We start from the raw sequence: 14894 nt of genomic DNA on the forward strand, positions 1-14894 counted from the left end.
ACATTATAACAGTGATTACATAGGCATAGAAATAAGTACTTCAAAGAATACAATATATTGTAATAGAATAACTATTACTATTCATTTGTTTGGTAGCAACAAAGAAATATAACCCTAACTCCAGTAAAATAAATAAATATTTAATTCAATTCCCTAAATACCCTTATTTATAAAATTACATTTAGAATCTAACTTAACATCTCAATTTGTGTAAATTGAACAATTTTATAATTAATATATATTTCTTTTGTTCAAATTTCAAAATGAATAACTCCATAAATGTTATAAAAAAAGAAAAAAAAGAAAAAAAAATGATAACACCTAAAATTTCAATCTGTGCTTCTGTGCAAGATTATTTGATGATAATTAAAGGTCAATTGTTGGAGCCGAGCCATAGACTAACTAGCGAAAAATATTTTTAATATAGAACTTATGGCCTGAAAAACCATAGATTGATTCTCAAAAAATAAAATAAATAATAATAAAGAAGAAGAACAACAAAAACAATCATGGTAGTTTAATAAAGAAATATTGTTTTATGAAAAACGTAGTATATGATTTTCAGATTTTCGCAAGTTGTGGTTTTTTAGATTTTCGCCAGTTCTTATTATATTTGAAAACCATAGATTAATATGGCAGACAGGTCTGAAAAGAGAAAGAGCACCGACAAGTAGGGGGGCTTTTTGGAATTTTCTTTATAATTAGATTAAGTTGGGTCAAGGAATAGGGATTACATGGCTTTTGATAAGAATTATTATTCTTCATTTTATAGAATAACTACTCATCTTGATAAAGAGTTTGAGATGGCTTTTGATAAAGAACGATTAATATGGCTTTTTTTTATTATATTAAAAAAATAATTCAAATACTCCTTTTTTTTATTTTTTAATATTCAAACACACTTAAAAAAAAATAAAAAAACCCCAGATGTTTTGTTAGAAACATAAGAAAATGTCAATCAGTTAAAGTTGCAAGATTGTTGACATTCAAACACACTTGGATAAAGGAAACAGTCACAAATATAACTGAGCAAAATCCGTAAGAAGAAGAAGCAGAAGTCTTAATCCCAAACTTTGGGTTCGGTCATTAAGTCTTAACAAATTGGTTAGATCAACTAATAGACAACTGGCAAATTAAAACATCTTAGTAGCCCAAGGAAAATAAAGCAAAAGTAGTCACGTGTATCCTCTTCTTTCCTTCTGTTCTTTTTCATCCCAAACTTTGAACAATAAAGACAAAAGCAAAATAATAAATAATGACATATACAATTTCCCATTACAAAACAATTCAACAGCAATAACGAAAGTACAATAATACAATGGATGGAGACCCATCATTTTGATGAAGCCTTAATGGCCTCCACCATTTATACACCACAAAAAATTTGAAAGAATATGACATAAATAAATAAATAAATAATAATATCAATCATTTCACACACACGAAAAAAAAGAAAAAAGGGAATGATTTGCATCAACAATGAATAGCAGTGAAATTATTAGCCTTGTTGGGAACTTGGCTGGGATAGGAACCCACTGAAGAAGATGATGTAGACCTTTGGTGAACACCGGACGAGTGGTTGTATCCATTACCAGGTCTTTGCTGTACGAACTCCATGGCTGGTGGCTGAAATTCAGACCTGGTTCGCCTATGAGATGAGCCACTGAATGATTCTTCTGCATTTAACAAATGGTAGCTACGGTTGGAGAGTTCTGACTTGCTTCTATTATATTTGTTGTGAGGCTTCGGCTTCTTGATGGCATTGAGAAAAAATGGAATTAAACCTTCCATGATTTCTTCTTCTTCTTCTTTTTCTCAAAGCTGGATGGAAAGGAAGCTTTCTCTTTCTTTTTTTTTTCTCGGAATGTATAACTTTGATTTGTATATGTGTTAAAGTCACAAGGGAAGGTGTATATATATATATAGGATTTTGAAAGTTATTGGATATGGATGAGGAAAGTCGGGAAAATAATACAACAGATGGTCAAATGACATGTATATCCTTTGACAAAACAAAACCAACAAAACCATGTGTTGTTATATTGCGTGGCTGTGCATACACCCAATTTTTGTACAGTTTGTTGACTAGTAATATTGTGAGTGGATGACATTTTCTTTGCATTGTAAAATTGGGTGTACGCAAACGATTCATGTCAGTAGTATCGTTCTTTAAAGGGAACATGAGAGAAGTAATACAATTTGTAAATGGGGTTTGGTTTGGTTTGGAACCGGAGAGTCAACAACTTTGACTTGATAATTAGCTACCTCATAGCTGCATCACGTGTCGTAGCGGATCGTTAAAAAACTGAGTGCGATCCTGCCTTTTGTGTCTTTGACTATTGAGATTTGAGGATTGAATTAGAATAGTCACTAATTGAATCTCTAAAAGCTGCGGCGGCTCCACGCGGCATTGTTTTAAAATAAAAAATTAAAAAGGGCAACCAAAATTTTCAACGAAGAAGAAGAAGAAGAAGAAGAGTAAGAGACAGAGAACCAAGTCATTGTCAATTTTGTCACGGGGTTTAAATCTTAAACAATGTTTTTTTTTTTTGTTTGCATTTCAAATCTTTCCAAATGGAAGGAAGTAACGAAGTAGTATAGCAATCCAATCCAATCCAATAATAATAAGTCTCCAAAACGAGTTAAATGAGTACATCATTTACTATAAAACAAAATGAGTAAGTTACATCATTCATGACGCAATAACAACTCTCCCCTGTCTACTAACTTCTTCCCCAGTCCCAACTCACGGTTCAACCAAGTCAGATTTTTATTATTATTTTTGGATACTTAGAGTCATTGTTGAATCTTCTGTCGGATCTTGAGCTTGCATCTCGATCCATTTCTTCTTCTTCTCTCTTTTTTTCTTTCTTTCTTTCTGCGTTTTTTCTGTTTCTGCATTTTTGCTCTTCTGAAGTCTGCTATTCTTTGCAGATGAGATGATGAAGATGAAGTTTTAGTTTTTTTCAAAAAACTAAAAGTGAGAACTGGAGAAGAGGCGGCATTTGTTACTGATAGAAGACGCAGAGAAGTGATACTGTGATAAACTCATAAAAGTGAAGATGAAGATGAAGATGGGATGAAATTCAAAAGTGGGTAATGTAGAAACTAGAAATCGAGGAGACACAAGCGATAGAGACGTGTTTGGTTAAGAAGAAGTAAGAAGAAGGAAAAAAAAAAAAAAAAGTAATATATAATTGGTGAGGAAAAAAGATACTAAGAAGGTTGGAAATAAATTTGTCTTGAGCAGTGTGCTTAGCTGAAGAAATGAAGCCACTGCCCTCATCTTAAACGAATTAATGTGTATTTTAATTGAAATAATACTACTAATTTTTTTTTTCTTTTTTTTTTTTTAGAAAGAAATAATACAAGACTTATGAGTTGGATTAAATTAATTTTATAAGTCTTATATATATATATATATATATATATTTTTTTATCAATACAAGTCTTATAAATATATGAAAATATAAATTTTAAGTTTTTTAAAGAGTAATAGGATATGAAATTATATATATATATATATATATTTTTTTTTTTTTTGGGAAGCCTGAGACATTCTAAACGGTATACTAAAATGAGTTGATATCAAAATATTTCATTTTTCTAAACAAACCAAAATGGTCTAGAACGGTATTTATAACATCAATTTTTTTATCACGATCTCCTACTAGATAGTAAATGCTTGGCTGTCAAAGTGTAAGGTGTCAACACTCATATTTGAGCATTGCTGGTGTCACAACTTGTGCCACAACTCGCTTATATGACGATGTGTGTTTAGTGAAGAGATGTCTTCACATGAGTGAATTATGGCACAAGTTGTGGCATAAATTGTACCACAAATTATGGCACCGGAATTATCCCTTATCTTTTACTCAATACTTATCTCTTACTTTTACCAAATGTTTGGCTGTGAACCATTTACTTGGACCTTGTATTACTATTTAAGTAATTTTTGAATGGGCAAGTCTGCCAACCTTCCAGATTTTACCACTTTGTTTTTTAAATTTTAAATTTCATAAGTGGTTGGCCGTTTAAATGGACGAGGGCTGTTGAGAAAATCTCAAGATTAATTTAAATATAGGCTTGCACAAAAATGTTAAGGATATATATATACACACACATTCCATCTTTTCACTAAATTAAAACAATTTCCATTATGTTATTAACTTCCTTGATTAAGAAACTTGATATCTAATTTATGTTTGCTTATAATTTAGTATTTTGTGTTTGTCTTAAGAAAGTTATGATATAAAAAATACATTTGAAAGATAAATTTCAATATTTATTTTAACTATTTTAGTCATTTTTTCTCATTTTACTAATTTAATATATTTATTTATCTTTTAAAAAAATTAAATTAATTATAATGTCATCACGATTTGACCTCAGTTCAATCTCGATCTGACCTTCAAAATCTTGAACCCATCTCTGACTCTCTTTAACGATTTATTGAACAGTCTGGGTTTAAAAACCATACATGCCACATGTGGCTATGTGACTTTTGAAAGAACATGTACAATAAATGAGTTTTTTTATGTGAAAAATCTATGGACAATTTTTGCCACTGCTTTGGTTAAAATTTTGACATATACGATTGAATAATGAGTCCATGTAGAAGTTATTATCTATCACTTATAGTTAACCACTTCAACAAATTGTGACAAATGGTGTTGTTATAAAAAAATTGACATTTTATTGGCTCAAAAAAGGATATCCTATCTTTTTTTCCTTTTATTTGGTATTTGATGCCCCTTTGAAACCTTATAGAGTTTGTTCAATAGTAGCAGTACATTACACCTTTTCAAAATTAAGATTAAAATTGCACAAATCTTATTAAATTATTTTTTTAAGCCAACGACTAAGGATTGCTGACAAAACTCTCATAATAAAATAAAATTTAAATTTAAATTAATTAATTAATTAAAAAAAAAAACACACACACACACACATCTTTACCTTATTTAAAAGAGAAATAAGCCAAAAAATTCATTCTTACAACCAAATACTCATATTATTACCATCCAATTATGCCCCTTTTTGGCTGCAAGAAAGGAAGACGGAAGAATACTAACCTCTATCTTTCTCCCTCTCCCCCTTTAAAATATCAAGGGGGAGATTTAATAGGGTACTTAATATCAAAGAGCCATATTCCCTTGTTTAGTCTTTAAGGAGATTTAATCAGTTTACTCTTGTGCACTAATGGTCATTAGAGTTTGGGACTTCATTTTAATAGGCCTAATTAGGGATGGAAAAAGCTCCCCGCCTCGCTTGACCTGCCTTACCCTGCTCCACTTCACACAAATTTTCTTAGCCTCAAAGAGATGTCGAGGCAAGGACAAGTTTTGCTCATCTCACCCTGTCTTCCCACACATCTCCTTGAATGCTTGTGTGTGTATTCATTATCATTTTCAAAAAACATCTAGTCTCTCATTCTCTTTTGGTGCTCTTACGATTGCATTTTTTTCTATTTCTTTCATCTTTATCTCATCAATTTTAATAGGACAAGTAAAACATCTCCAACCCGCAACAAACCTGACCTACCTCACTCTCACCCCACGCAAGTTTTTCCCTCCTCAAAAAAGAGACGGGGCAAGGATGGGGCAGCCCATGATCCAACCACACCACACCCCATTGCCATCTTGCTTAATTGTGATATAATCAATTTAACCCGGAATTTTGGGCTTCATTGTTATAGGCTTAAAATTGCAATTATAGACACTAAGCCTCCTCTGTGTGAGTTCCGAGCATAGCTCGAAATATATGTTCAGGTTCTGAGCTTGGCTCCAAAAACAAGTTCAGGACTAACAATGCCATCTCTTCAACGAATGACACTTGACCACCCTCAAAAAGGGATCCCAACATCTTCTACATCATTACAGTCAAAAAGTCTCAAAACTGTCTTGTACTCACCAAAAAATCTCTCACACACTAGATCCCTTCTTCCTCTTTCAATTCCAAATATTGACAACAGCAGATCTATTCCATGGCTTCACACTCTATGGAGCCTCTCCCATGTAGGCAATAGAAGATATGGAGAAGGAGGAGGCAGATATATAACGTAAACCAAACTGAGAAAAAAAAAATCCATTTCCTTAACTATTTTCTCCATTGCTTTAACTTATTTCCATACATTAGGATACAAATGCTTACAAGACAATTTATTGAGAAAGCTACACAGAGATGCAAACATTTGCACATGCACACACAAACAAGAGACATGGTATGAACAGAAAATTGCCAATGATCCGCTCTTCTATAGTCTCTGAATATGGCAAAATTCAGACCTTTTCTACAGTAATCGAGTTGCAAAATCAACCACATTTAGAAGCCATTTGGCTATCTAGTTTTACCTTGGGTCATATGCCACTCAATTTTTGCTGGATCAGATGCTGAGCTCCTTCAACCAGTCTTTGGACAACTTCACCTGCAGGTAATATTTCCTTGATAAGGCCCACACCTTCGCCAGCATACATTGCCATGCTTTCAATATCACCTCTGGTTGTCGAATTTGGAACAGTACCGGCAAAACGTTTAACTTCTTTTTCCTAATGAACAAGAAAGTGAGTTTAAGCACAGAACAACTAGAATAGAATGATCATGATAGTTTTGGGATAAATTCAATACAAAAACCAGTGTTTATAATGAATTTGTATAGAAATTAAGCATTTGCAAAGATGACATCTTGAAATCCTCAAAATGATTGTCATCATATCAAATAATATGAAAAAAAAAAAAAAAAAAAAAAATCACTTTAAGATAGGAGAGGGAATAAGGCTAAACTACAAAATGCTATTGTTATCAAATATGAAAAAGTTGACTCTCACCACGCCATGTATTGTTGAACGACCAATAACAGGCTGATTGAGTTCATTCTCAAGAGGAGGAAGGGATTTCCAATCATTGAAGAAAGGCGTTTGCAGAACACGTTCTGGTGCACCAGGCCACCTTGCGCGGCCGAATACATCGGTGTACTCAGTTTTGTCAAGTTCAATTAACTTCCTCTTGTATGTAGGATGAGCAAAGCTTTCCAAAGTTGCAACAAACCTGGAATACAATTCCAATATAACAATCTATAATTGTAACAACATTATGAAATAATCCACGTTTAAAGATAAGGTCAGGATTTGTAAAATAAAGTTGAGAATTATGGGCCCTGTCCAGATTCCATTATCTTAAAATTAACCATGATTTTATTTTTTGAAAAATAATATCAAGTTAACCATGAATGCTTGACCATAACTATCTCATCTATTTCTCCAAAGTTAAAAAAATAGAATGAATTTAATAAAAGTTATCCTGCTATGAAGCAAACTCCCAGGACAAGAGTCCAATATTTGAGATCATTGGGACATGAAAAGAATTCCTTTTTGTTTGTAAAGCACTTGAAGGCAGAATTCTATCATGCCTGCACAGCAAATAGCAGCATTCCCAGAATATTATTTGTAATAAAACCCAAATTAATGTGTATACATCTTAGTGACAGCTTTATATATATCTTTTTCAGATTAAAAAAAAAAAAAAACCACACACACACACAAAAGAATTAACAATTATATTACAGCATATGGAACAAATTAACATCATTTTAATATCCTTTTCAAACGTATATATGAGATAATCACATTTGTGTCTGTCAACCAAAAATCCCTCTTTTATGGCAGCATACTTGTCTAAGGTCCCATTTCACATGCCGGATTCAGATTAGAGTTAAGATTAAATAGTTCAAATCACACATTTGGTGCATTACAATCCAGGAATAACTTAGTCTGGACTTGCCTAATAATTATACATTCATGTGATTATCAAATGCCATGGATGGTGGTGGGATTAGGCCAGAAAACTCTTTGGCCTCTCTACATAAGTTGGCCAGAAAACTCTTTGGCCTCTCTACATAAGTTCTTCACCCCAGTTAAGATGCTTCCACCAGGCAGACACCTGATCTAGTTGATGAAGGGTTATTTCAATTGGATGGGAAACTTGTGAAACCAAAGTGGCTCAATCTCCAGTTGAAAAGGCCAATTTTCAGGCAAGATAGGTGGCATCTTGAGGTGAGAGAGAGAAGCAAGTTCAGTGAAGCACATATATGGCTGACAAAGTTTTGGCAATCAGCAAACTTACCCAAGGAAGCTTGTGAGGCACAGTTAAACCAAATATGGTTGGGTTTCAATGTTTTCCAACAAATCTTGGAATTGGAAACTCTTGGTGGGCTGATGTAGGATGTCAGTTATGTGGTGTGAAGGTTAGGTAAGGTGGTGTTCCATGGGGAAAGGATGGAGTGTTGATAGGTGGATGGAGGGGAGAATGAAAATGGAGTAAAGAAAACGGAAAAAACCATACACAAAGATCTATCTTGGCTTTCCCTAAACACATCATAGGTGTAACCAGACCTAAATGTATGCTATGCATGCTAACATACCGCTGCATGGTTGACCAAATGAGTTCTTTTAAATGTATTTACAATAAATTAAAATGTTCCAAACCTGGTGCCTAGGCAAACCCCTTGAGCACCAAGGGCCAGTGCAGCGACATAACCACGTGCATCCACAATACCACCAGAAGCGATCACAGGTATGTCTTTATCACCAACAAGATCAACTACCCTTGGCAAAAATGATATCAAACCTTCCTGAGAATAATTGAACAAGACAAGGGTATCAAAACATAATTAATTATTCAATTTAACGAGTATAAATTGAACAGCATAGAACCAAGAAGTAAAATCAACATAAACTGAATTTCATCAATGCAAAATATATTTAATGCTACTCACAAGGAACTTCTATAAAATTCAGTTTGACACCATTGTAAAGACAACAGTTCAAATCACACTTCAATTCTAATAATTATTGTTTTTTTTATGACGTGGAACCTCACCAAGGCATGGCCCTTTGGACCCACCCCTAGGGAGTAAACCAGAGATACTGGAAGGTTATACATTGTGTTACTCCCTTATTAAAATGTCCATTTTTAATACGTTTATTAAAGTTAGTTTTGGCCTTCCACTACCTTTTTTCATTCCCTCAACTTGAACCAACTCACTTTTTCTAATTGATGCATTAATCACTTTCCTCTAAACATGACCAACCATCTCAAGCAACTCCCCCTCATCTTTTCATCAATAGAGACCTCCCTTATCTTTATATGAATTATCTCATTTGAATCTTATTTTTCCTTATATTTCCACTCATCCATCTTAACATTTTCTTTTTAGTTACACTCATTTTATGAATATGTTACCTCTAACATTCAGTACCATCTAGCATAACTAGTCTCAACCAGTCCCTAGCCCATAAAAATGAGGCTTGTGGTAAGTTGACGGCCAATGTAAAATTTAATCACTCTACTATGAACAATTTAGAAGGTTTCAAATGCTTGAAATGCTTTGAAAAATGAATTTGCTATGTTATACAACTGAAACTTTGTCCTCAATTCTTCAATTCCTACAAGCAAGCTTATATTTTAAAGGCACATGATGTTCAAGAGGAAAGGCATGCTGAACAAATGATGAATGTCTAACATCAATGCTAAGGAAAATAATTATAAGAATAAGCCAAATTTGGTAAATATTCTGATAAACATTGGCAAGACCAAAAGAGAATTTCAAAGAATGAAGACTCATAAATTGTTTATCTTATTTTCCTTTATCTTCTCCTTTTTTCTTTTTTTTTTTTACTTTTTCTCAACCTGGGGGCCTTGTTCTCTTTACTTTAACTTGTGCATAATTTGAAAGGTCAGGTTCTCCACCCACAATATATTTTCCTTTCTTTCTCCCATTCTGAGTTTCTTATTTGCAAAAGTTATTGCATAATAATTTACTGGTCCAAACAACTAGTTATCAGATATTTATAATTGCATAAAATTACAATAATACTTCTAAAACCAACAATCACTGATACCTTCCCAAGTACATGCCCTCCTGCTTCAAGCCCTTGGACAATAATTGCATCCACACCAGCCTCAATTGCTTCTTTTGCTTGTTCTACACTCCCAATCTTCAACAGAAAATCCATGTAATTCATGAGAATCACCAAGGAAAACAATTGGAATTGCAGTATAATAAATGCATTTGTGAGAAGGAATTAACACCCAACATGAATCCTTTATGTTATTCAAATAGAACCCAATAAATGAATCCTTTGAGCCATTTAAAATTTAAGAGTATTATCATTAATGCAAAACTTTTTGAACACCTTCAATGGCCAATAGTTGATTTTGTACAGTGCATGCAAACCAAATTAGATACAAGATTCTACACCAAAGCCACCAGTAAACTTTGGTAAAATGATGGAAAGGATTTTGATGTTTATTTTTTCACATGGTTTGCTTCAATGGTTACATATCAGCCCACTTTGAATAGGTATGGATATATTCTTTGTGTTCTTTTTATAAGTGACATTTGGCCTTAAGGGAGAGAAATGGGAGATTTGAATTTGTGATCTTTGCTTCATAAGACATTCTCTTCACTTGATTGTACTACCCATTGGGGTTGAACAAGTTCACTTTGAACCTTTCTTTCTTTCTTTGTTTTGCTTTTTTCTGACACAATTGAACTGTAATGCATTTTATACATTCAATTAAGCAAAATTAATGGTGCCTTATATGATTACAATGTGTCAGACTAAATGAAAATGCTACAGTACCACTGGGCCACTAATATCATGCACATCCAAGTCAATGAGCCAAATAACGCAATATTACCCATATAACATGTCTTCTTTTTTTCTTTTTCTTTTTTTAATTTCTAAATCAAAACATGTAGTCAACACTTACTTGGGGAACAACCTTGACCCCAGCACGATGAGCTTCAAGTACAAGCTCCTTGGAACATTCACCCCAGGAAATTTGCAAGACTGCTACCTTCTCATCCAGTATAGCCTTTATATTTTCCTCATGAGGAAATGCCAGAACAACACCAACCCCAAATGGTTTGTCAGTTAAGGTTCGAGTTTTCCTTATTAACTCCCGCAAGTATTCTGGTGACTCCTGGAACAGGTAAACTTGAAAGATAAACAATGTATGCTAAAAATTTCAATTAAAGTTAGAACTGTAGCGCATTTATAAATCAAACTAGCAATAAAATGGAAAAGTTTTACCTATCTTTTCCTGGAAAAGGAATAGAACGAAAAGGTTTTAGTGGACTCTTAATCCAATAAATGCACACTAAAATGTAAGCAATGTTTCCATTTTTTTATTACAAGGGGGGTTTCGAACCTAGGTTATCCCCTATGGGAGAACTGGATGACACCATTGAACCATATGGCTCATGGCTCCATGGGGTTTCTATTGCATATTTGACATAAGTTAAATTACATATGTCATCCTTGTGATTTGCCTATTAAACACAGATGCACCTTGTGGTTTATTTACACTAATGTGCTAAGGTAAAAGGGGTATCTATTTCATACCGTTAATAGAAAAGATCAAATGATCTTGCTAGCGTCTAGTAAGTAAAAGTTCCAAACTGATTTGTCTCCTCCTTGCCTTTTCTTAAATGCCAATTAGATCTATTTTGGGCATTCCCAAATGCAAACTTCTTCAACCTCTTTTTCCCAACAACATATTCAAATTCCCACCTTTCAATTCGTTGGCTGTTAAAGAACTTATTCGTTTCTATTCCGAGTCAACTCAACAAGCTTACCCAAGTTACCATCCCCACTCCACTTCTTCATTGAAAATTACTCAATACCCTTTTTTCTATCTCTACTTCTAGCTGTTCTATTCCAAATTCTATTTGTATTTGAGACTTCCTACTCACCAGTGAGTTGCCCATAGAAGGGTTTAGTCTTCCACTTTGCCCCAAGGAGCATATCAACAAGGCAATCTAGCTAGATTAGTGCTCCAAGCCCATAATGAAAAATGAAACATTCCAACTGAACAGAGAAGTCCTAAAAAGGTGCTTCAGAGTTTAATTTAAGTTACATTTGTTTGCATCAATATTCATATCAAGGGCCAAGCGCGTTTGTATATCAAATCCTAATTTATTTAAGCGCAAGTAATTAATCCTAACTATAGTACAAGCACAATATCCCTATGGCTAGTCTAGGGTTGCCCTATCTAATTCATATAAATGGCTTCATTATCATAAATAGAGAACTTAATTAGAGTGATGTAGCTGTTTAGGGTTTTCCACCTTAGATGCAGTTTTCTAAGGCCAAAACACACTGATTACTTATTTATTTCTCTTTCTTCTTCTCTTTGATTCTTTTGATATTTTCTTATCCTCACATGATAGTATAGCCCTATCTCATCTTTACAGACATGGTATAGCAGAGCCCAGTTTACTCTCTCACCACCATAGTTAGCCACTCTATAGGACTCATCTTGATCTATACCATAGCGTGAATAGTGTACATGTTCCCTCTCATGCTAAATTGCTTTCACTCCTACAAAGCTTAGTCTTAATTTATCCCCTGCTGTAAACAACGTTTGGAAAAAATCCCAAACACATTTTCATGCTTCCTTCTCAAGTAAGGTAGCCAAAGGCAAAAGGTGACCTCAAGGCACAAGGCCTTCTATCACTTGAGGCATGAGGCAACAAAGAGGCACTAGCCCGAATAAAGCGAGGCAACAAATCTTAATATATTTGTTATACATATAGTACTTAAATTATTTGTACCTAGTGTATTGAAACATTATAACGAAGTGTTTTTAAATGCGTTGCATGAAGAAATTAGGTCCATCATGTTATTTCAAAATAGGGTTAACATGGTTTAGCCTCTATTAGTTATTCTAACAATAGGTTTTAAAACAAGGTTCTACTATAAATTAATTAATCAAACAATAAGTTTTACAACAAAATTTTGTAAATTAATTTAGGGAAAAGTTAATAGATGCCCTAAGGACATTGGTTTAAAAAGTATTTTTAGAAACTTTTTATGGGAAAAGAAAAAAGTAATTTGATTTTTTTAAAAGCTTTTTATATTTCCCATAAAAGATATATTAAAACTTTCCTAAAATGATCCATTAACAAATTCCCTAAAAGCACCGGTTAACCAAACCCATTAATTTATCTTACAATGGGTTTTATAACATGCATTTTTAAATTAATCATCTAAAAATAGGTTTTACAAACTTCTATAAAAAATTTAAAAATTAAAAACAAAAAAAAAACTGAGTCTCTCACCTTAGCAACCTTTTTATGGCTTAAGGCGGTTGCCTTGCTCACCTAGGCTCTAAAGTCAAGTGCCTCACGCCTCGCCTTATAGCCTCAAAGGAACCTTAGGAGCACCTCACCTTGCCCAAGAGCCTAAAAGGTGCCTTAGGTGTGCCTCACCTCACCCAAGAGCTTAGGCGAGGGCCCAGCACACCTTTGACTACAATGTCCTCAAGTGTCATATTACTTTGGCTTCCTTTTCTTGCAGTCCACCGATCTCATTGGCCCAACCTACCAACTGTCTATTGACCTTACAAACCTAGTCATCTACCAGTCTCATGCTTCACATGCATCACTGGCCTTTAACATCATCTGATAAGTATCTAGTGACTTTTCAAGCAAATGAGGATTTTTAACCAATCCATGCAGTCTTAGTGATTTCAACTCTATCATTTGGACATAATATTGAGAAAAGTTTAATAAGAACGGCTTGCAAGGTGTTATCTTTTACAAGAACTTGGCACGCATGAAAAATACAAATTTTCCAACACATTTATATAGATTTGAAATTTAAAAAAATTTAAAAAAAAAAAAAAAATCTGATTCACCACTTTGAAATATTAATACAGAACAACTGAATTTAACCTAAAAAATAATCACAATTAAAATAACATTATTGAAAAACTACACAAATAAGCACAATCAAATAAGAGGTCAACAGCAAAAGTGAATTAACAAAAACTATCAACTAAACGAGGCCTTAAGATTAATTTCATTGTCCATTATCATCACAAAAGATTTTAGGCTTTTCTGGTCACAGTATATAAATGATCTATAAACACATTACCTAGGCTCTAATTCAGTATTTTAAGAAATCATACCTATAATATCCATGGATTATCTGAGTTCAACTAGTCTGATAGGATTTTCCAATTGGATCATTATAAAACCGTACTACACAAGACTAATTAAGATTTCGCATATGATCAAAGATGTAGTTATGTGTTGGCCAATACTCACATGAGTCAAAAGGGAAAAAGGAAAAGGAAAAAAAAAGAAATACCCAATCAGGGGCTCGAAGGAAGCCAAGTCCACCAGCATTAGCAACAGCAGCAACAAGCTCTGGTGAAGAAATATCAGGTCCCAATGGTCCCTGCACTATACCATACTCAAAACCCAAAATTCCTCTCCAACCCATTTCTTCTCTTCCTATATTCTCTCTCTTTCAAGTACTCTCCAATGGTGGATTTGGCTAAAACCCAATACTGTATATATATTAAAAAAAACCAGTGGCAGTGGTCAGTGGTCAGTGGGGGCCCGCGGATTGTGCCGTGTGGGGATGTTGTGGAAGTTTCCACAATGTAAGCAAAAGTGATATTGTACACTCTCTCTCTCTCTCTGTCTCTCTCTGCACGATCCTTAAAATGGGTTGGTTGATGTTCCTGGACTCCTGGTAAACGTAAGCCAAGACGTCCTTGGTTTAGAGTTTTTATATTCCCAATGAGTGGGGGTGGGACTTGGGGTTGCACATGGGGAGAAACTCCACGCCGCATCACAACATCCATTAATGGTTCTATCACCTATGTACTTTAGACTTTATAGTTTAGACATTTATTATAAGTTTTATAGTTTATCCTACCTTTAGCTAAAAATCTTTTTCTCTTTGTCTCTATTTATTTGTCATTACTTTCTTTCTCAAAAAAAAAAAAAAAAAAAAAAAAAAAAAAAAAAAACCTAGCAAAATGGTAATTTCATGCCTCCAGGGTAAGATTGTATTTGACTGTTGATTTCCTATTGT

At 33.7% G+C, this 14894-nt stretch overlaps 1 protein-coding gene across 1 annotated transcript; it reads right to left on the reverse strand.

The window, feature by feature from the left end:
- Positions 1–6090: 6090 nt before the first annotated feature.
- LOC126705732 (uncharacterized) lies at positions 6091–14390 on the reverse strand. Its single transcript, XM_050404902.1, has 6 exons — positions 14160–14390; positions 10774–10986; positions 9900–9995; positions 8484–8629; positions 6828–7047; positions 6091–6548 (listed from the first exon to the last, which is right to left on the reverse strand). The coding sequence occupies exons 1-6, from the start codon at positions 14292–14294 to the stop codon at positions 6360–6362; spliced, it is 999 nt and encodes a 332-aa protein (XP_050260859.1). The 5' UTR covers positions 14295–14390; the 3' UTR covers positions 6091–6359.
- Between the last annotated feature and the right edge of the window lie 504 nt (positions 14391–14894).

This window comes from Quercus robur, chromosome 11 (genome assembly GCF_932294415.1).
Source record: "Quercus robur chromosome 11, dhQueRobu3.1, whole genome shotgun sequence".
NCBI lineage: Eukaryota > Viridiplantae > Streptophyta > Magnoliopsida > Fagales > Fagaceae > Quercus > Quercus robur.

Coding starts and splice junctions, on each gene's coding strand:
- LOC126705732 (XM_050404902.1), bottom strand. CDS start 14,294: ATGGGTTGGAGAGGAATTTTGGGTTTTGAGTATGGTATAGTGCAGGGA. Junction 10,987..14,159: donor TCCTTCGAGCCCCTGATTGG/GTATTTCTTTTT, acceptor TACCTGTTCCAG/GAGTCACCAGAATACTTGCG. Junction 9,996..10,773: donor GGGTCAAGGTTGTTCCCCAA/GTAAGTGTTGAC, acceptor TTTCTGTTGAAG/ATTGGGAGTGTAGAACAAGC.